Source organism: Pagrus pagrus, assembly GCF_965226575.1.
Source record: "Pagrus pagrus genome assembly, chromosome: 17".
Taxonomy (NCBI): Eukaryota; Metazoa; Chordata; class Actinopteri; order Spariformes; family Sparidae; genus Pagrus; species Pagrus pagrus.
Genome location: NC_140201.1, coordinates 15,336,917 through 15,357,791, shown reverse-complemented (window position 1 = coordinate 15,357,791; position 20,875 = coordinate 15,336,917). Strand labels below are relative to the sequence as shown.

At 40.6% G+C, this 20,875-nt stretch overlaps 1 protein-coding gene across 2 annotated transcripts; it reads right to left on the bottom strand.

The window, feature by feature from the left end:
- Positions 1-3,475: 3,475 nt before the first annotated feature.
- galnt12 (UDP-N-acetyl-alpha-D-galactosamine:polypeptide N-acetylgalactosaminyltransferase 12) lies at positions 3,476-17,370 on the bottom strand. Of its 2 annotated transcripts, none has more exons than XM_084379375.1 (10): positions 16,389-17,370; positions 15,991-16,160; positions 14,733-14,922; positions 14,244-14,429; positions 14,019-14,136; positions 13,342-13,518; positions 10,488-10,619; positions 10,164-10,277; positions 8,720-8,875; positions 3,476-7,306 (listed from the first exon to the last, which is right to left on the bottom strand). In XM_084379375.1, the coding sequence occupies exons 1-10, from the start codon at positions 16,739-16,741 to the stop codon at positions 7,169-7,171; spliced, it is 1,734 nt and encodes a 577-aa protein (XP_084235501.1). In that variant the 5' UTR covers positions 16,742-17,370; the 3' UTR covers positions 3,476-7,168. The 2 variants fall into 2 exon arrangements, with proteins under 2 accessions (XP_084235501.1, XP_084235502.1); XM_084379376.1 differs by lacking the exon at positions 3,476-7,306 and adding an exon at positions 8,072-8,151.
- Positions 17,371-20,875: the final 3,505 nt, after the last annotated feature.

Here is a 20,875-nt window from a genome sequence, read left to right as displayed (position 1 = left end):
ACGGCAACAAAAAGCTTCAAAAGCAATTTAAATTGCAGCTATTCATAGAGTAAGTACATGTCATGTGCAACAGCGTTTTTTTAGTCTAGATTCTGTCATAAAAACATAATTGAATTCCCTCAAATAGATGATACATTATTCAACAAGTCAGTTGATCAAATCATTGAACAACACAAGAGAAACTGCTCCTGGGTAAATGAGAAGCCGCATCTCCGATGTCTCTCACTGAAACTTTATCCACTATGCGGAAAACCATGATTAAAAAAACCTCCGACACTACAAGGAAAAATGCTCCTGGGGTCATTTTCGGGTTTAAAAATAATACATTTGGTCCAGTGACAAAAGTTACTGACTAAAAATATGCTCTAATCTGAACATAACGGCCATGCTAGTGCCTCTGTAAGACTGTAGTCTACTGAGGCACAGCAATGTGTTTATTTTGCTAAATGCTAAGGCTAGCATGTCGCCAACAATACTACTACTAATACTGTTTAGAAGGTATAATTACCAAATACTGTCATATGTCATATGTACATATTATTGTATTTCCTTATCTATTGTCTATTATGGTTTTATAATACCAACCACCGAAAGCTGTTTGTTTTAATTATGCCATACATGTAAAAGCCCAATTAGGGACAAAAGTTGAAAATTAGCAATAGCTGTAAACTGTATTGGAATTTTTGGAACTAAAACCGCTAAAACATGAATAATAACTTTTCTGTGCTGATCTGAATGTATCCCATCTGTTTCAATAAATCAAGAACAGCAAGAAAACAAGAGTGATGGTGGATCAAAAACCACCTGTTGTATTCCTCAGTCTGCAACAGAGCGGCCGTGGTCAGAATCATCTGTGTAGCAAGTCTGTGCAAGTGACAAGTGGCTCATTATCAAGGACTAGTCCAATGATGTCATTAACAAAGCTATGGTCCACCAATTTACACTTAGAGTGACAGTAATTGAAAAGGGTGAGAAAGCATCCACAATCACCTCCATAATCAAAGTCAAATGGTCCCATCTACTTGTTTAAACGATTCACACTTCTGTCCAAACTGCTCAGATCGAGAGAACGAAAAGTTGGCAAATGATCAATCTATTCTAGCGAGGCTCTAGCTGTGTGTATGAATTCTTGGATCCAAATCACTGCATTGCAGAAGGATCTGTGAAGTAGTGAGCTGAATCATATTTTGGAAAGCCAAGACAATGTTCCTTAACAGTGCTTGATGAGGTCCAGCTCTACAGAAAAAAGAGTGGAGGTAACTCGAGGCAAATAAGCAACAAGAAAGCTGCCTTTGATGATGAATACGCTGGTTTCACAGACATGGATTAGATATGCCTGATCCTACACTGATGAAGGCTTTCAGGGTTTTAAGTCGAGGCTATGAAACGGGTCCCTCAAGTATTTGGAGAAAGTTCACATTATTCTTTCCTCGGTTACTGTGCTGAAATCACACTTCAGTATTTGTGTTTTACATCATTGTTCTACAAAGGAGTGTTTTTGAGGGAATATATTTGCCTTCAAGGGTAAGAAAAAAAAATCTTTTTCCAGGGACTACAAAACTTCAACGAGTAGATAACGACTGAATCTTTCTAGATTGTTGGGGGGTGAACTATCCTTTCAGCTCACATCTCACACTTGTTTCTCTTGATTTTCTTCACAGCGGACACCATCGGATGCCACCTGCCATTTCACGGCTGCACTTACAACTCCGAAAGTCTCTAGAGTTACTGCCAAGGTCAGTCGCTGTTATGTTTGTCCCTCGACTTCTGTGAAAATGAAGAGTTCTGCCGAATGGAAATGGCACACATGATCCAGCAAAAACTCCAATCTTGCTCAGACACGACTGATGAACTGTGGAATAGTTGGTTATGGTTATTTTGACTCATTTACCGACTGAGTGACTTCATGGAAGCCTTGCTGCTTTTTCCGCTACACGATCCTCCTAATCAGATGCCGAGGCAGTGGCGGTGCATAGGAAATGCAATGCTATCTCTGTATCTAGGCCTCACATGTTTACTGCACCGTCTGGAGTCCCTCCTGAAAGTGAAAGTGTGTCATCTAATGTATGCAGCCAACAGCCACTGCTCCTGAGCTGCTCTGGGTATTGGAGATTATATAAACTAAACAGACATGCAGTGTGGAAATGGCCTCCTGTCAATGTGTGTGTGTGTGTGTGTGTGTGTGTGTGCTGCCCCTCCTATGGTTCCTCCAGCTCCCTGACAACTGAAGCCTGAGCATCTCCAAAGAGTTGCACCGCAGGGAGTCTTGTTTTGCATTATCATTAAAGACGCATATGGGGTGAGGGAGACTGTAGTGCTGCATGTGTGCCACACCGGATCAAAAAACTAGGCCTACGCTGTGCACAGAGATTGCAACAACACAGGGCGTTTCTGTGCGCGCATTTGCCGAAGTTCAGGATATTTTATAGTGCCATTTTGTACCGCACATCTCACAGGGAAGCACCCAGAAGATTAGGATGAGACGGTGCTAGAGAAAGCGGCATCACAGCCTTCCGCAGCGCTTCACATTTTCCTAGGAAGCAGCCGAGTGTTGTCTAGGCAGCATTTGTCAGAATGTGAAGATTTCTGGCAAGTTCTCCATCAGAGCATGTCATCCTGTGCGAGAGAGAAACGAGCTCGTCTCATGTGGAGCACAAATGTTTCATGCTGGTATTTTCAGCAGCGTGGTACGCTTTAAGAGCTGGAATTAAAAGATGCACTCATGTGGAATTTTAGATTTTCTTACATGATAAAAATGGGACTTTTTTTTGTACTTTTGCATGGTTTTGTCTTTCTCAAAAGGCATGCCCCCCCCCCCCCCCACACACACACACACACACACAGACTCGGATCGTATGAAACAAACAGCAGAGCATCATCAATGAGTAATTGAGAGAGACTGCAGGGCACAGCGTCAACACCAGGGGGAACAGGGAGACTTGGCGTGGCAGCGACATTTCACCATCTCACTCGGCAGCTGGTGATCAACCCAATCAGATATGGTTGGAGAGCTCACCCCCTCCCTTCCTCCTTTCTATTTCTCATTTTCCTTCTCTCATTACCCTCCAAGCATCTTGATTCACGTCTCCATCACAGTTAAATGTGGGTGATAGCCTGCTTTTGTTTTTTTCCCATCGTGAACGCAGATGAGTCAGTTTAACGGATACGTAATGATGAACAGAGAGATCAAAAGTTTTAAAATACCGATGCACATGTTAAGAATGTAAAACTCAGTATTAACACATTAATGAATATCAACTATATTAAGTATGTTAAAGAATAGCTCCACAGATTTTCTTTCTATGAGAGACAGAAAGACAACATTTGGTCGAGAAAAAGTCAAGACATGTGGCTCAAGATCCTTGTTTCTTACGTATTTATCATGCCTGAACTAGTAGAAAAAGGTGATAATCTTTTAAAAAACACAAAAACATCATATTCATTTTACACCCAAAATGTGACATTTACATTGTAAATTGAATCTGTTCTGGATCCAGTTGCAACAGGCATTTGATGAAACTCCTTTTAGTGATTGAGATACAGCCATTTCCGTAACATACTGTATTTATTCGTTAGTCACATGGGGTTACATATTTTATCATTTTCAAAACAACCCTGGTGAAAATACAGGTTTATATCATCCCTTGTGATTAACGACTAAAAAAAAAAGATGTTAACAAAAAGTCTCTTTTTTTACCTTGACAGATTTGAAAGATTTAAGTGGAGTGTTAAAGGAAAGGTTCAACTAAAATTCAATTTTAGTCATTATCTAGCCATCCCAATACCAATGGAAAGTCATTTGAAATGTGACAAAACATTTCTGGAGCTTCACAGCAAAACAGCGGTGCAGTATTCTCCTAAACAACTGAAGTAGAAGGAGCCTTGTTTTAAAACGTTAAACAACTGAAAAGAACATGAAATGGCTCCAAACAGCTCAACCAGGGTGTTATCCAAGTCTCTGGAAGCCCTGAGATCCCAAATTAAAATTTAATTTGATCCTGATTTGAAAAGAGTTGTTTAATTGGGTTATGCCAAATGAGCCATTTCATGTCCCCATCTACTTCAACTGTTCAGGAGAACGCTGCAACACTGTTTTGCTGTGAAGCTCCAGAAATGTTTTGTGGACTACGAAACTTCACCCGACTTTCCGTCGGCATGATGGCGAGTAGATAATCAATTAATTTTTCATTTTTGAGTGAACTTATCCTTTAAGCTCAGCTAGAACCGTAAGTGCTGTAAAAGAAATTCACTTTGGAAATAATGGGTTAAAAATAAAAGACATAAAGAGCAAGAACAGGCAAAATCACATATGTGTTTACTTACTTTGATTTTCAATTGACAATTAAACATATTTGATCCATCTGTTGGATCCAACAAATACAAAAATATTTGTTAATCATATCCTTCATTTTCTTCATCACAATATAAGGCCACTGGTGTTACTGACAGCATTAATACACCCGACACGGTGTTAAATTCCAGCATTATCATTTGTGCATGTTTACAACTTAGATATGTAAAATGTCTCCCTGGGAATTGTTCCCCTTACAAAGAGAAGATGTGTGCATGCTGTTCTATGGTAAATGAAACCCTTATCCAGTAAAATCAGCCACTTTACAGGTTCAAGTGCTCTAACAGATCCCTGGAATATCACTACTGTTTACGACACAGATTTGGTTGATATAAAAGCCCTATATGACCTGCCAGAGAGATATGAGCCCAGACTGGCGAATTTGAATTTTACTGCGGCTGCGTGTACCGTATCGCATTAGCATACAATATAACGCCAGCGTAAAAAAATGTTTTTACTATGTAGGACATGTCTGGAATAACAGATGGCCACTGGGGGCAATAAATAAACCCCTTTAATAACAATATAATATTTAAACTGCACTCGCAGGCTAAAGACACAATCTGACAGAAATGGTAAAGTCGTCACTTCTTAAGTGCTCAACACATAAAGCATTAGCACTGCATTAAAAGGGCCGTTTCACCTGTTCCTGGTGAATCTGATCTCTCACGGATGATACTCATTGAAGCAGCTTTTCGTAGTCTTAAATCATGACAGGGAAACGCGCTTGCCAGGCGGCTAGAAACACAACCTGCTCCCAAACTTTCCTTAGGCATAAGGAGTAAATTATCACCATACACAATTTTTAGCTTTATCGCCCAAAACATTCACACAATCCCGTGACAGCTGATGGGAAGGCAAAATGGACTTTATCCATCCTCCATTCATCTTATTGTGAGAATACATTCTGAATCAATAGCAAGAAAATCTATTTCAGTCCCCTAACGTCAATTCAAAACAGAGCCCCTTCGAGGCCAATGAGACAACAGCCTGTGAAGGTTAATGGTGAGGAGGAGGTCACAAATTAATTCATTCAGTCTCCTCCATTATCTGCTTTCCGCTGTCAAAAACTGTACTCCTGATGACTCCTGTTCATAAATCAGACCTCAAGCACATGAGTAACAAGTGCTCATCCGAGGAGGGTTTTGGCTGGCGCGAGTCCAGAAAGATAAGTCCTCCGCTGCACACCCTTTGACACTGAGAGGGAGAGTTGGTGATAAAGGATTGGGAGAGGACCAGAAAATCAATCAGGACACCATCTGGCATCACAGCACTCTGGAGACACCGACAACTGTCTACGCCTCTGCCGTGTTTCCCTCAGTCCCTCTGCATAGCCGGAGGGACAAGCCACACAAGTGACCACAGCTCCGAACAGAGGCGTCTGATTCTGACGGATGGAAACAGAGGCGGCGTGCACAAATCAGCACAGGCCACCAGAGTAATGCATGTACACTCAAGGGAATACCTTCTTGCCTGTGCATATGGTATTCTCAGCAGGGGAGCGCACATTGTGAGAGTGTGCAGATACTTTGTCACAAGTCTAACTAGTTTTCTCTTTCTGTGTCATGTTTTTGTCCCGACAAAATATACATTCTGTGCAGGAGCATCTTCTTCATCATCTGAACCTGAAGGGGTCTCCTTATTATTAAATTATTTTTTTTTTTACATCAGGCACTTTCTCTGGACTCCAAGTGGAAAAGCAGGATGGGGAGGAAGATCCTATTCTTCTGATTTTGGTGTTGCATTTAAAGTTATATTAAATGTTATACTTTTGCAGTGACGCTATGAAAAACACTCATCTTCTTCTAGTCTTCTCTAGAAAATACATCATTTATAATAAACAGCTGACACCACATGAGGCAAATCCAGCAAATATGGCTATGATTTAGTCTTCTGAAGCTGCACATAATTTAAAAAGCACAAAAGGCAAGTAACACTACGTAGAAAAACAGCTGTTACAAAAATTACAAAACTAGCAAAAATGATCCACGTCGTTTTACCTCAGTTAAATTTGAATTGTAAAATCCAGACAATGCAGATCGGAATAAGAGTTATCAGTAGTTAGGTGAATACGTTGAAAAGGTACAAGGCTTTTTTTTTTAAAAGCCAACTGTATGTAAGAGTAGCAAGCACTCAAGGTTCATATCAAAATACCTGAAAATTTGTCCCACTTTCTTTTGACAAATAGGAACACAGTGAAAGAAAGGAACCTGCAGAGAGGAGCACTGGCCCCCTCTACAGGAGTAGAAGGGGGAAAAAGCCTCCTGATGCAGCTCTGTAAATCACTCTGTCAGCCACAGAGGTATAAAGTAGCTGTTTCCACGCAGACAAGTGCACACGTTACAGCGCTCATCCATGTGTGCATAAAGCAAGTGAGCACAATAGATCTCATTCTCAAAGATTGCACCAGTCGTGGATTGTTTAGATGAAAGACAAGAGGAATGCCAGCATGTACAATTGTAAAAGTTATCACTAATTCTCAAGCATCTCCTTGATTAGAAAGAAAAATAATACATATTCCAGTAGGCTCCTGTCTCCCAGCAACAGCAACAAATAAGAAATATTCCCGTATATATTTACAAAGTACTTCATCAGCATAATTTTAATATCAGTATAATGTCCTATTGGTCCATTAAATCCAGCTGGCACAAAAAATGTGCAAAGTTGACGACTGGAAGGAAGCATAGCAGCTTCTTCCTTTTGGCTCCTTTAAGAGCAAGGCAAATATATCAAAAAAACATTTTGCAAGGTAATCCACCCATATCCCTCCTCAGGATATTGGTCCTGAATGAAAAGTATGTTCTGGGAAAAATACCATTATATTCTCTCCTCAAAGAACCACTTTTGGTGGGGACTGTCAGAGCAGGGCTGGAGTGAGGGGGCCGGTGTCCTGTTGTCTGTCTTGTCCAACGCTTGAACACACTTCTGGCTCATTACATGGTACAGACTCCCATCCTGAAAACAAGCAGGTGGGGAATATGCATCATCAAGAAATTGAATATTTATAATACTGAAAAACAAAATCACCGGATGGCTACTGTTGCTTGTTTATCGCAATAATCATACTCAAGATTATGTTGGTCATATTTAGATTAGGATAATTTCACACAACTTTGGAAACATCAGACATTTATTGTCCTAATACATATAACAAAAATATACGATAATATTTTATAATATACAATATAATAAATATAAAGAGATGATATATAATGTGTATTGTAATGTTGCTTTTATTTGGTATAAAAATGTGTGTAAGGACTGCTGAAATGCAACTCTCTTGTCGTTTATAGCCGTTCACTTAACCGCAGTGAGCTGAACTGAACATGCCTAGCTGAGACTGACACTGGGCTTTTAGGGAATGGCGAAAGAGCACTGCTGAAAAGGTAAACAGTGCACTGAACTGGATTGAAGACAAAACGAGAGCATCATTCTGAAACAGAATGCAGCACAAATCAGTTTATGGCAATTATCTTTTCATAATCACTAAAAGCCAACATCATAATTGAAAATAAAATCGGATTAAACACCCAGCCCTACTCTTGGCAACAAACAGTTTAAAGAAGAAGCTATTAGCACAGTATAATACATGTCTAAAGGGAAAACTGCTGCTCATAAAGCAACATTACATCATGATTTATTTCCAACACTTTTTTAGAGCACCACAGTTCACTACTGGAACACAGACAGTCCGCTCTGATTGATCCGCCTATTCACTCACCATTTATACCCCTACTGTCCGATTCTCCACTCCTCTGCCTCTTGCACTCCTTGTTACATCCATTCTGTCCTCACTGGATCTATTTACATTTAGATAGTGTGGTTTAGCAACTGGCATCTTTGTGGAGCGACTGCACTCAACACATGCTAAACAACTCGCAGCATTGCTGGTGAATCATTGGTGAATATACCCAGCCTGCTGGTGCTCTATGATTTAGAGTTAAGTATCAGACACACTGGCACTCGACACCTGTGCAGTAGCTCAGCTGTGTGCTTGACATGACTTTGAGTCGGAAACATAAATTACATTTTGGACGTAGTGATTCAGTTCTCTCTGCTTTGATCCAGTTATGACACTTAAATGATTTACATTATTATAGTACGAATTTGAAAGGAAATAACTCTGCTGGTTATACAGTGCTTTATCAAGAAGATAATTATATTAGGCCAAATGTATATATCACCCTGCTCTTGTATGGGTTAAGAGGGAAAGGCATAACATAATATGAGACCTCCAAAACACTTTCATTGCCACTGTCACTTCCTGTCTCATTACTTCTTCACTGCTGTCCAACCACACTTACTGCCTCACCGGTTTAACCTGGATATAATAGATACAGACAGTAAAAACAGAAATATGTGCCTTACCTCTCGGAGGACAAATTTCTGGTCCACAGGTACAGGCTGCCCTCGTTTTCTACACTGTTGGACAGTCAGGTAGGTGCTGATGTTGTCACCCGCGATGCATCCGGAAGGTTCCCTCGTGTTATAGCGGATCTCGCCGTCCGTGGAGTGCTCAAAGAACTGCAGCAGGGGACGAAACAATGAGTTTTAAATCTCCTTTGAAATGTTATTGCTGAAGAAGAAACCATAAAAAGAAAGATTTTTTTGCATGCGACTCAAGTGACAATTTGTCACCTGACTAACAACTTGCTTTTTATTTTTGCAATATAGACAGAAGGATGTAATTTCTGTCACAGTCAGAGCATGTGAACATGAATATGTATGCATGCATGTATATTTGTGGAGAAAATATATACAGCAACAAAGCAAATGGACACAGTGTACTGAGAGATGGTTGTTTGTGTGCACACAGGCACACACACACACACACACACACACACACGTAATGCTGGTGTGTGCGCAGACTATGAATAAAACTAATGAATATGATGCTGAAACAAGCAGAGCCCTTTCATAAAGCAGACAGCACAAGCACTGCTGAATCCACTTCCTACAGAGACAACGTCAGGGTGTGTCCGCAGAGGGCTGCTGGAGTAACAATGTTAAATTTCACAGTGCTTCCTGGTCTACTGTCAACCACAGAGTATACAGGTGTCAACACACACAAGCTTCTTTGTATCGACAAGGCCATTGTATCATTTTTCAACCTGGGAGGAAAGAACTAGTCTACTACTTTCAGCTGTGTCAAATTACTACTACAAGCCTTCGTGATTTACAGTGAAATAAGGTGACTGTGTTACTTTGAGGGAGACCCTGGAGCTATTGACAAACATGATTAGTGCAGTCTTAGAGATAAGTAAAAAGAGATAGGGAGTCAAATTGTGTCGTATGGTGACACTTTCTATCAATGGCAGATCTAATAATGCATTACATTACATTATAGTCATTATAATGTGCCTGGACTACCTCGCAGATTTTTTTTTTCTGTTGTCACTTTGGCATGGAGGTGTTATACATTATGTCTACAATTTATAATACTTAAATATACTAAAATATATAGATATTTATAATCATGCATGCCAACTTATAGCAAGGTTTATAAAGAGTTACCTTTCGCAACCTCATTCTGGGCCATTTGATTATTTTGCTAGTAGACATATAGTATTAGCCCATTCATTAGTTTGCCTGTGTCTGTTGCTAAGCACAAAAATACTCATAGGGACATAGGGAATATAAAAGGCTTGACACTTTTTTCAAATCTGGCCATTTTAGTTGAATATACCTGATATAAAGCCTTCTAAATGTATTATAATGTCTTATGAATGTGCTTGAAATACATTATAAACCTTACCTACATAGAAAGTGTTACCTTTAAGGGTTTATGGCCTGAAAGACTGACATCCATTACCTGGTTCTGACCCATGCCATGACACGGGTAGAGGATGACCCTTTGGCCCACCACCATGTGTTCATCTACAGGGTTGTAGTCAAAACAGTAGTTGACCTTGCCCCGGTTCTTCAGCTGTAACAAGCAAAAAGCAGACACGTCAGACTCTCATACATGGGCGAGGAAATTCATGACAACGTTCATCTTATTTTAAGGAAATATCACACATTGATAAGTCTCTAATCTGCACTGCTCAGCTTGATTAAATTCATTACACTGGTGAGAATTGATAAATCCAGACTCATAATCTAAACCTAACAATCAAAGACTCAGATGTGTACTCACCATTCCAAACATGCCTGGCTTATCCTCTGGGATGCTAATGTCTGGGTAAATATTATCCAGATACCACTTGAAGTTCTGACAGCCCAGCTTCTCTCTGAGCTTCCTCCGGTCTGTCACGTCTCCAAAGGCCTCCTAGAAACAAAGACCACAATCAATAGTTCCACGTTTCTTTTCCACTTTTCTGCTGTAATACCCTGAGATCCAAAACAATACGTTCAAAAGAAGACCTGAATTGCTGTAATATGGATATTACATGAGGTGAGGATCAATTAACGGCATCTTATATTCAAGACTGCATGTGTGTATGCTCTTGATGTAGTCAGCATCAGACAGCTGCAGTGTCAGAGGATACATTTATAGCATAGTTCTGCGCTGAAGTGGTATACAATAGCACCATCTATAGTTGTTCCATAACTCTGCACATTTACATCCCTTATAATAACACGGCAGCCTTGAACAAATAGAGCTGCCAGTATGCATCTTGTTTGGAGCATTGAGTAATTAATGGAAAGCTCTCCAACCTATTTTATGTGAATTTGACAGTTTCTGAGTGTTTATTTTATTTATAAATTATTTTATTTTTAAACTTTTTTGCATCGGCAATGGTTGAGAGTTGGTTAGAAGGCGGCCAGGGGAAAATGCCAAAATATGGAGGGACAATCCAGAAATAGTTATACACTTAATGTGATGAAGTGAAATGAAATGAAAGGCAAACACTCTATGTCCTGGTCAAACAAGAGTGAACTAGGGTGTCTGTGTGTGTGTGTGTGCATGGTAGTAAATGCAATCTATGTGTGTGTCCTCAGATAAAAACCTTTATGCATACCTAGTTACATACACCATCTGTTCCCTGCTGGAGCCAATGGTTCAACAGCACTGCAGGATGATGGATGCTGGTGGTTCGCCCAAACTAATTAGCACCACATCAATTGATTTGGTCAAGACAGGGATTCCCAAAGGAGAGAGGAGGGGACCAGTAAGGACCATCGGAGGACAAAATTAAGGACCAGTACAGGTCCTACTTAAATGTCGATAAAGAGCAAATGTAAGCCTAACTAATAGTCTGATAACGATCCTGTATATTGATCAGTAACAGGAAAACTTAAGGAACATCTCAGGGTCAATCTAATGTACATAAGAGGCCAGAGAGATGCCAATTAAGTGGGAGTGAAGAGGAAGTTGGAAAACAAGAGAAACATGCTTACAGATTCACTCTTTTGTCTGAGTCATCCCTGAAAATGATACACTGCTGCATTTTAAATCTAGTTTATTTAGGTTTCACACCGCCTTATAACTTATTAATCAGGAGTTGTGAACATAACTCACACAGAGTGACAGGTAGCTCATCAACGTCACAGTTTCTGTGACACCCGAAAGCTGAAAACCCCAAATATAATGTTGCTTTGTTCTGGGCAGGATGAGGATGTAATCACCTGCTGGAAGTACTCAAATTTGGCATTCAGTATATGTGTTGGACTGACTCAATCGTATGTTTGAAAGCAAATCAGGACTAGAGAATCTCTGAAGAGATTCAGAATGTATATGAAAAGAATATCATGATGAACTCATTGCTAGAAGTTACAACAGATATTAATAATCTTTTCATGAGGTTCAACAAAATCTGCATCTCTGTATTTAAAAAAGAAATCGAACATTTTGTTTTTTTCAGGGCTGATAACGATTATTAGGTGACCAACAACCAATAATTGGAACCGATGTACATTTGCAAAAATGTCAGTGTGAAAATTTAGAATAACAAGTGATGCAAAGTAACTAAGAACAATTGACTTGAGTGCTGCACTCAAGTACAATTCTGAGGTACTATACTCGAGTATTTCCATTTTCTGCTACTTTATACTTCCATACCTTACATTTTAAAAGGAAAAAATGGTACTTTTTAAACAACTACATTTATTTGCTAACTTTAGTTACTAGCTAATTAGCAGATCCAGGTTATTCAGTGTTGATAGACTATTACTCATGTCTTGTGATCAATCAGATAGTGGGTCAGAGCCATAGCATTGCATTTTCAAATGGACAAAACACTGAATATCTGATCATTGCCCAGACTGATAATCAGTTAATCATTAATCTGAAACTCATAAAAAAACTTCTGGAAAAGCCAGCGAAACAGCTAAAATAAGATAAATTAGATCCCGGAAAATTGTGTCATAGAAGATAAGAAGAAGAGTAGCAGCAGTGTGTGATTAGAGGCTTTGGTGTATTGGGTTTGTCATGCCACTGTGACGCTGGCAAGGCTGCCTCCTCTTAGGGAGATGAGCGCCACCTGATCTGTGTTTAGAGAGCTTCTCTTCTTAACTACACCGTCACTCCCAGCCCAGCCCCTCCCCTGCATGCACACACACAAAGGCAGGGCACCCCATGGGTTCGCGCTGCTCTCACCCTGTCAAGGACAGGTGGGTGACACCCGTTGGCAACGAGTGACAACGGAAAGGTGGTAATCACACACCGGAACGCCCTGACACCCCGTCACCTTGGGTGTCTGCCGCTCATGTATCCCAAGTGTCACTTAATCAGTGGAGCTTTTACACCGCAGCGGGAGTGCGGTGTGTTAATGTGTGTGTAGTTTGTGGGTGCATGTCATTTTGTGCATGTGGTTGTGTGTGACTGAGATTGTGTACATTGGTGAAATCAAGTGATTAATCAGTCCTACAGTTTTGTAATGACTGCAGCTGCACAAAAAAAAAATACACTGCCTTCACAGAACTCCACTGAGGGAACAAATCATTTAATCATTAACATGCTTGTTTAAAAATAGTTTTAGTTATGTGTTTGATACCAGCAGCACATTAACACGTGCACACACACACACACACCATCTGTGCAGACTCACCAGTCGTGCGTGGGGGCTTCGATGGTAGTACACCTCTTTGTATTCATCCATCCAGACCTCAGCGGCTCTCACGCTGTTTGCCAGAGCTTTGCTTCGTGAGTAAGGGGCCTTTTTAGGGAACACATGACCCACATGGGAGCACGGGTGGATCTCCAAGCTGCCCCCACACTGCCAAATCTAAGAAACATCAACAACACCACCGGCACCAGGAGGATTTAGTTAGCCTCTCGCCCATGATTCAATCATTCAATCGTGCAACACAAAGCACAGCCTTGTTATGGAGGAGTTTGGAAAGAGAAAAGCTGTTTTGTTGTTGAGGCAAAATATTTTTGGGTCCTTCCCTTTGGGATATTTGGTTTTAGAGGGAAGGGATCATCAAATTCTTCACTGTAATTAAAGTATTAGGATTTTTGGCATGTTTTCACTGGTTGTTCAGTCATAATTCTTTCAGGATTGTTTTCACAGATAATGAGGAGTCGTCACATGATGCAGATCATGGTAAATTTGAACCAGATCTGTCCTGCCTTTTTATTGCTGTGTGTCGCGGTGTCTAAAGCTGTGCATATTGCATGTCAGTATGGAGACAGTATATGAATTACGGCTATTTTGCACAGAGCTAGGGCCTCACATATGTAGAATACATGAACACACACACACACAGAGACATCATTTCTCACCCTGAAGGAGAACTCCAGGTTCTCTCCTCCCCACACCTCCATCCCGGTGTCGTATGTCCCCAGGTAATGGAAGTATCTCTTGCTCACAGCAAACAGACCACCTGCCATAGTCGGAGACCTGAGGAGGAGAAACATTATAAAATTTCAAGTTATGACTTGTCTGGATGAGACAAGTGATACATCAGCAGAGGGGTGGGGACCAGCTGACAGTAGTGGTTAAAGTACCTGATGATATCAGTGGGTGAGCGTCTGCGTTTCTGTTCATGCTCTGGAACGGAATGCCAGGTAAACACCAACCGCCAGTCAAACCCCCCGATCTGAGGTTCACCTGAGTTCCCTAAATACTGGAACGTGTTCCAGTCGATCACATCAATGACAGGACACACCACAGCCGATGGCTCCTCTTTGATTCTGCAGCAGAGAGGAGAGAAAGGCTGTTGACGGGGAGAAGCAGTGCTTTGAAGCAAGAAAATTGTTCATCCCAAATGTCAACATTTTGTGCTGCCCTCGCTCTGAAGAGAGCCCAGTTACTGAGCATATTGAGTCTGAGTCAAATACATAACAGCACTCCTTTAGCTGACTGGTGGAGGTTCAGTGCTTCACTCTGTGACACTTCTGTTTGGCTAAAGGAGAGTCTTTTTAACCACAAGGCCACACTCTGACAAAATACACAGAGAAAGAGTCTCTGAATTCTCTTGCTGAAGATTTTCTGACCTGTGGAGCAGGGGCTCTAACCAGCCTTCATGACACTCGCAGTGACAGTCGAGGAAGGTCAGCACATCTCCCGTGGTAATGGACGCCCCCAGCAGCCGGGCCCGCACCAAGCCCTCCCTCTTGGTGGCCCGGATGAGACGCACCTTCTTCAAACCTGAGATGTACTCCTCCAATGGCTCCTTCAGATGAGCTTCAGGAAATCAAACAAGTAAACAAATGAACACAGCTGATAAATGTGTGTGTATGAAGGCCAAGACTGTGTTGAGAGCAGTTTCTCAATATCAAAAGAATAAATGGAACAGGGCCAAGAAAACCATCACAGTCTGCTACCAGCTTTTAGCAGCAGCTGGCAAAGCTGATTAACAAAGGAAGGAAAATGGTGTTTAACAGTGTTTGATACACAATTATGATCATCCATCAGATGTTTTATCACTAAAACACTAACACAGCAGTACTTGTATGGGTTTCAATGATAAAATGGGCTTTGATAAGTTATCTCAATAATCTGTGGCTCTTAAAAGGCAGTCGGCACCCGCACTAGTGTTCTGATCCTTTTGTTTGTATGTTGATTTATTGTATAGGACACGAACATATCTGGACTTCTATTACATTAACATCTATTTTTCTGTGTTTGTGCTCTAAAATTTGATTGCGAATACTGACTAGGTTTCACTCTATACACTTCCTCATCAAACGCTTCCGAGACTTGATTCTTTGAATTATTTGTTCACCACAAAGTGTTGCGTGGCCAATGTTAGCACAGAGGGAGACGTTGGCATGCTTCATTCCTCGGGTCAGGAGCCAAAAAGTTTAAGGACCACACCCTCAAAGTGTCTCAGCTCGTGACATCAGCGTGGGCACAGAGAACAACTAGTACACACTCGAGCCCTTTGACGATGAATCCCTCTTTTGTTAATCTATCCACAGAATGAATGCTGGGTTCTTCATTTCTTTCCTGTTAGAAATATGGCAGCACGATGACAAAGAATACATACTAACAAGGTTCTATGTGGCATTGATGTCTGTGAGTCTATCAGGATGTGTATTAAATTTCCCTTTAGTTTCACTACCTGTCACTACCTGTCTGTTTGACTTTCGTAATGGCAAACATGTCCGTCTCTTCTCCTCCTGCCTGGTTTCCCCCTGACAAACCAGTGACTGCCACCTGTCTGTGTGCCTCCTTGTGTGTCCTTCTCACAATCCTCTCTGACAACCTGCCTGCCCATCAGTCAAGCCTGTCAGTGCCCTTCCATCATACCTCTGTCGCTGTAGTCATCCACCAGCACCACCTCCTTCAGCAGGATGTCAGGCGACGTCTCTAGCACACTGTGGACCGTCCTCAGCAGGGTGGACCAGGCCTCATTGTAGAAGGCGATGACCACGGATGTTGTGGGGAGGGACCGGTAGTCATACTTCAGCTCTCTGCAACTGCAATGAGGAAGAACTTTAATTACTAGCTAACCAGAGGAAGGTGTGACTAGGTTGTACAGGGCAGGAGTGATTAATCAGGTCCAGCAACAAATGACTCACTAATACTCATTTAAGGACTACAATGTCTTAGTGGCAGATACTTTGTGAGCTAGATTTGAGCTTTTCTTGTGATCAAAAACCCTTTTGAAATGTACATTTTTTGACACCACTCAACCAGTGACTTACAGTGGGTTCCATCTCTCTGCCAGCCTGCGGTGCAGCGACACTCTGTCACTGACATAAGTGTTAATCTGATGCTTTTTGATGCTTTCCTCCTCTTTTGCTTTCTCCTCTCCCTTCAGATTCAGCTTGACGGCTCTCCCCATTTCCCCCAGGGCATTTAAATCCAAGGGGGGCTTCTCGTAGACGGGTCTCTTGAGCTGTTCATTATCCCCCTCTCTGTCCCCGGGGGCCTCTCGTCGATTTGTCTCGCTCACGTCCCCGGAGTTGTGCCTGGAAAGAATAAGATATCCCACTAACGTGACACCAAAGAGGCAAAAAAGTAACTTGGGTCGGTTCCTTCTTCCGCAGACTGCCATCGTGTCGCTTCCTGCCTCGGTGCAGAGTCCTGGTGGGGTTTCATGCCCCGTGGAGCTGGCCTCGGCTGGCACCCACTGCTGCTACTGCTGCTGCTGCTGGAGTCACTCCTTCAGCTTCACCGACCGCACGTTTCCGTTTCACCGCGTCAGGTTTACTCCGCATACTTTCAGGCGCTTTTAATGTGAGTTAGCAAAGTTGTCAAACCGCCTCATTAATGTCAAACGTGCCACCCAAACCGTTCGTAACCTGAAAGTCAAACTGAACCTGGTCGTCCTAATCTTGACCGACGTTGGAGTAGGACACTCCTCCTCCTCCTCCTCCTTCTTAACGGTGTCTGTCCTCAAGAGAAGTGTGAAAAGGATTAGCAACACGGATTAGTTTAGTTATCTCCTGGGATTAGCTAGCTAAAACTACCTGCGGACTCCAACTGGAAAAAAAAAAACTAATCTAGGTCAAATCAAAAACCCCTTCCAGCGTTTCGTCCGGTTTTCAACAAAAAACAAAAAAAAAAGTTAAATAGACACATATCAGTCCGTCCTCGGGAATATAATGTGTTTCCAGCTGTTATGTCCCTACACCGTTTTGTACGGTGGTACTTGAAGCGGTCAGAGCACAGGCTGGAGTTTGCCTCCGGGCTACTTGAACTTGACTGAAAGTTTCTGCCAACTGTCAAACAAGATAAGCTAGCAACTACGTTTCCGGTTTAGGAGTGTCAAAGTAAAATTCTGCAGCGTGCCTGAACTTCACTGCAATGCAATTTAACAGAACAGCAGGTAAGAGTCGTGAATAGTTGTTGTTTTTTTTTCTTTGGATGAATTAAAATGCCATACAGTGTTTTTCAGAGGCATATTAGAATGCATACAATGCTATGTTACAATGCTACACGAAATAAAGAGTGTAAATATAATTAACAATTTCTGATTGTATTTTTTCCAGTTGTCACAACGTTCGCGCTTTTAACTTGAAGGCAATATAGTTGTACCGGAAGTTCAATGTATTTGCTTCTGTAACTAATTGAAGTTCAACGCCGGCGTATCGGCAGGTAAATCTTTCAGAAGTGGCAAATATTACTAGCTTGGATCTTTAATCACAAACAGACACTTAGAGGTGACTTTCATTGAGCGTTTTTCCAAGTATTAGATACAGAAGGATCATTTATAGACCTCTTCCGGGTACGTAACGCTGTTGTAATCTATATTTTCTATAACAACCCCTTTAATGACCCTGGGAAAACCCAGGATCCAAGAAATCATTTACCTCGGTGGTCGTATTTCATTTAATATGCTGCCAGTTGTCGATCATATGAAACTGATATGAAAACTCTTGACACCAAAGATGAAATCTGACACAAAATGTATGTTTAAGCAAATTAAAATGCTAAATAATTAAGGCGACCATTCAGGGCGAGAAGGTAATTTGAGTGGCATAGTGTTTGATCGAGCACACTTATTGTGAAAATTACAAAGAGACACGGGTGGGCAACAAGTCAGCCGGAGTGTTGTAATATGCCACGGTAGACTGGGCTCGTCGTGTCTGTCAGAGAGACAATATTAATGTTAATGCATGAGGGCGTTTTCATTTAGGGCTGGATGATGGATAACATTTTCCATGCAACAGATATTTGGTGCAAATGTATTAACGGGAAAAATCAAACAATGGTGACCTTGAATCAGGCACCTTTGGGCCAAGTTATTATCATCCTCCTTGTTGTGACTCCACAACAGACAAAAACAGCTTTGTTCATTAGGACTGACAGCCTGTCAAAGTTTTCTTTATATTCAAAATATGTCTTTCATTTGTACTTTACTATCATTGCACTTCAATTAAACCAGTTCCTTATCTGAGAGAATACAGAAGTGGTAGACTAGATCCTGTCTGTCTGTAATGACAGACAGATCCTGTGACTTTTATGACTGCATGAATGTTTATTTCCATTGGGGGGAAAAGGGAGATGATGTCAAAGACTGTGACAGTGACACTGGAAAAGTGGACGGACAATGGCAAACACAAACACAGCACAACCTAAAGGGCATGAGGATTGTGTCCTGTCATATATTGATGGAGGCATAAACAGACATTTCTATTAAAGAGACCTGCTGTCTGTTAGTACCCTTACAAAAAGAGTATACTTTATTAAGTAAACTTAATTAAAGTTCAAGTATGTTTCTGAAGTATAATTTAAGTACACTAATATCAATGTACTAACAGTATATTTTCACTAGTTCTTGGGACTACAATGGCCCACTTTTTAGTAAGTATGCTATACTTTAGTATGCTATACTTTAACACTAGTTGAGTACACAACTAGTGTACATCTCTGATTTATTTTGCTCTGCAACTATAGTAAACTTAAATATACTTTCAGTTAAGTAGTTATGTAAATCTAGTCCACTTTCTAGTGAATGAAAGTATAATATATGATAATATAATATATACTGAGAGTATTCAACTTTGAGTACGCAACTACTTTACATCTAAGTGAGTTAGAGGGGGTGGCATGCAGGAAAGGGCCTTAAGTTGGAAACCCAGGCCAGTGCACTGTGAACTATATTACAAGTGAGGTATACTGTTTACTCAGCATAATAGTTTTAGTCTGCAAGCATACTTGTAAGTTTTCCTAAGTGAATTTAATGTCATACTTTAAAGCATACTGCTAGGTTACAATTAAGGTATTATTTTTCATACTTGAAATATACCTTTAACTGTACTTTAAGTTGACTTGAAGTGAGCTCATATATACACCATTTGAGCAAAAGGTTAATAAGTACACATATAAGCCAAATATAGCCTAACTAGACTTTTCTGTATATTCATCAGTATAAACCAAGTATACTTAGGTATATCTTTGTTAAGTATATCTCTGATAAGCACATCAAAAGTAAACTGACAGCATATTCTCTCATTTTTTAGTTTAAAAGAAGTATACTAATAACACACTTTGTATAAGTGTATTTTTATAAGGGAAAGCACACAAGCCAGTGCGTAAACAGATAGATGAAGCAAGTAATTGTTGTCAAGGAGTAGTCGGAGAAGATTAAATTCACGCAGCAGGTCACAGGAAGACAGCTACAGCAGCATCAAAAGGATACAGTCTTCAACAATCACTACACATACTATTTATAGCATACCGTGAATACAGATCTGTACAGTGCCTGATTCAGTTTGTCTGCGGCCTAACTAAAACAACTGATCTGCTGAATAAATATTTGCATATATATTGACATCCTTCCTCTTTTGTTTTGTTTTTTCTGTGTCTTTCTCTGCTTCATTACTTAAGGTTTACCCGGCTTTATGGTTTTCTTTCTTTTTTCATCACACTTGAACTTGTATAGAATCATGATTTACAGTATAATTAACTTTTTTTTTTTAATTAGCCCAAAAATATAATCCAATTTTTACCATACAAGGAGGAAGGAAGTATCTTTTAAGTGCTGACACTTGACCAGTCTCAGCTAAGTAGCATGTTTTTGTTGTTGTTTTCTTTTCTTTTTGGACATTAAACATTGGATGTCAGATTATTACCCCAACTATGTAAATAACAAATTATTTAAAAATATATTGTAACTTGAAATATGATCCATCCACTCATGCCTCAGGGTCAGTGATGCTATCACTTTAACCGTCATGGTAATATAAAAAAAATAGATACAGATGAACAAAATTCAAAACACTGTAACATGACTAAAATTCTTTCCATCCTCCTTTCTTAAATAAAGAGCTTCATTTTTACTACATTAAATGTGGATCAAAGATCGAGTAAACGCACCATATGCAATTTGATGCACATTAGCTAAAACATTCATTTAATCTCAGTTATTCTTCTGAGCTTGACCCTGTGGCCAGTTTATGGACTCGGGCCTTCTACAATGATGTAGAAATGCATGTACTGTATATGTGGGTCTGCCATTAGTCATCAGTGTTATTTTCTTTCCTTCCAGTAGGTGGCGCCAAATAACAGCGAATACTGTATTCTCTGTCTGAAGGGATGAGGAGTGGGATGCTGTGACAGCTTGTCAGTAGATGCCACAGTCTTTAGTAACTTCACATAACTGTTTCATGTTTTCGTTTAAACTTTCACGAAAGAAAAAGTCACAAGTAATGAACCTGCCACTGCTACCATTTCTTTTGCCGTA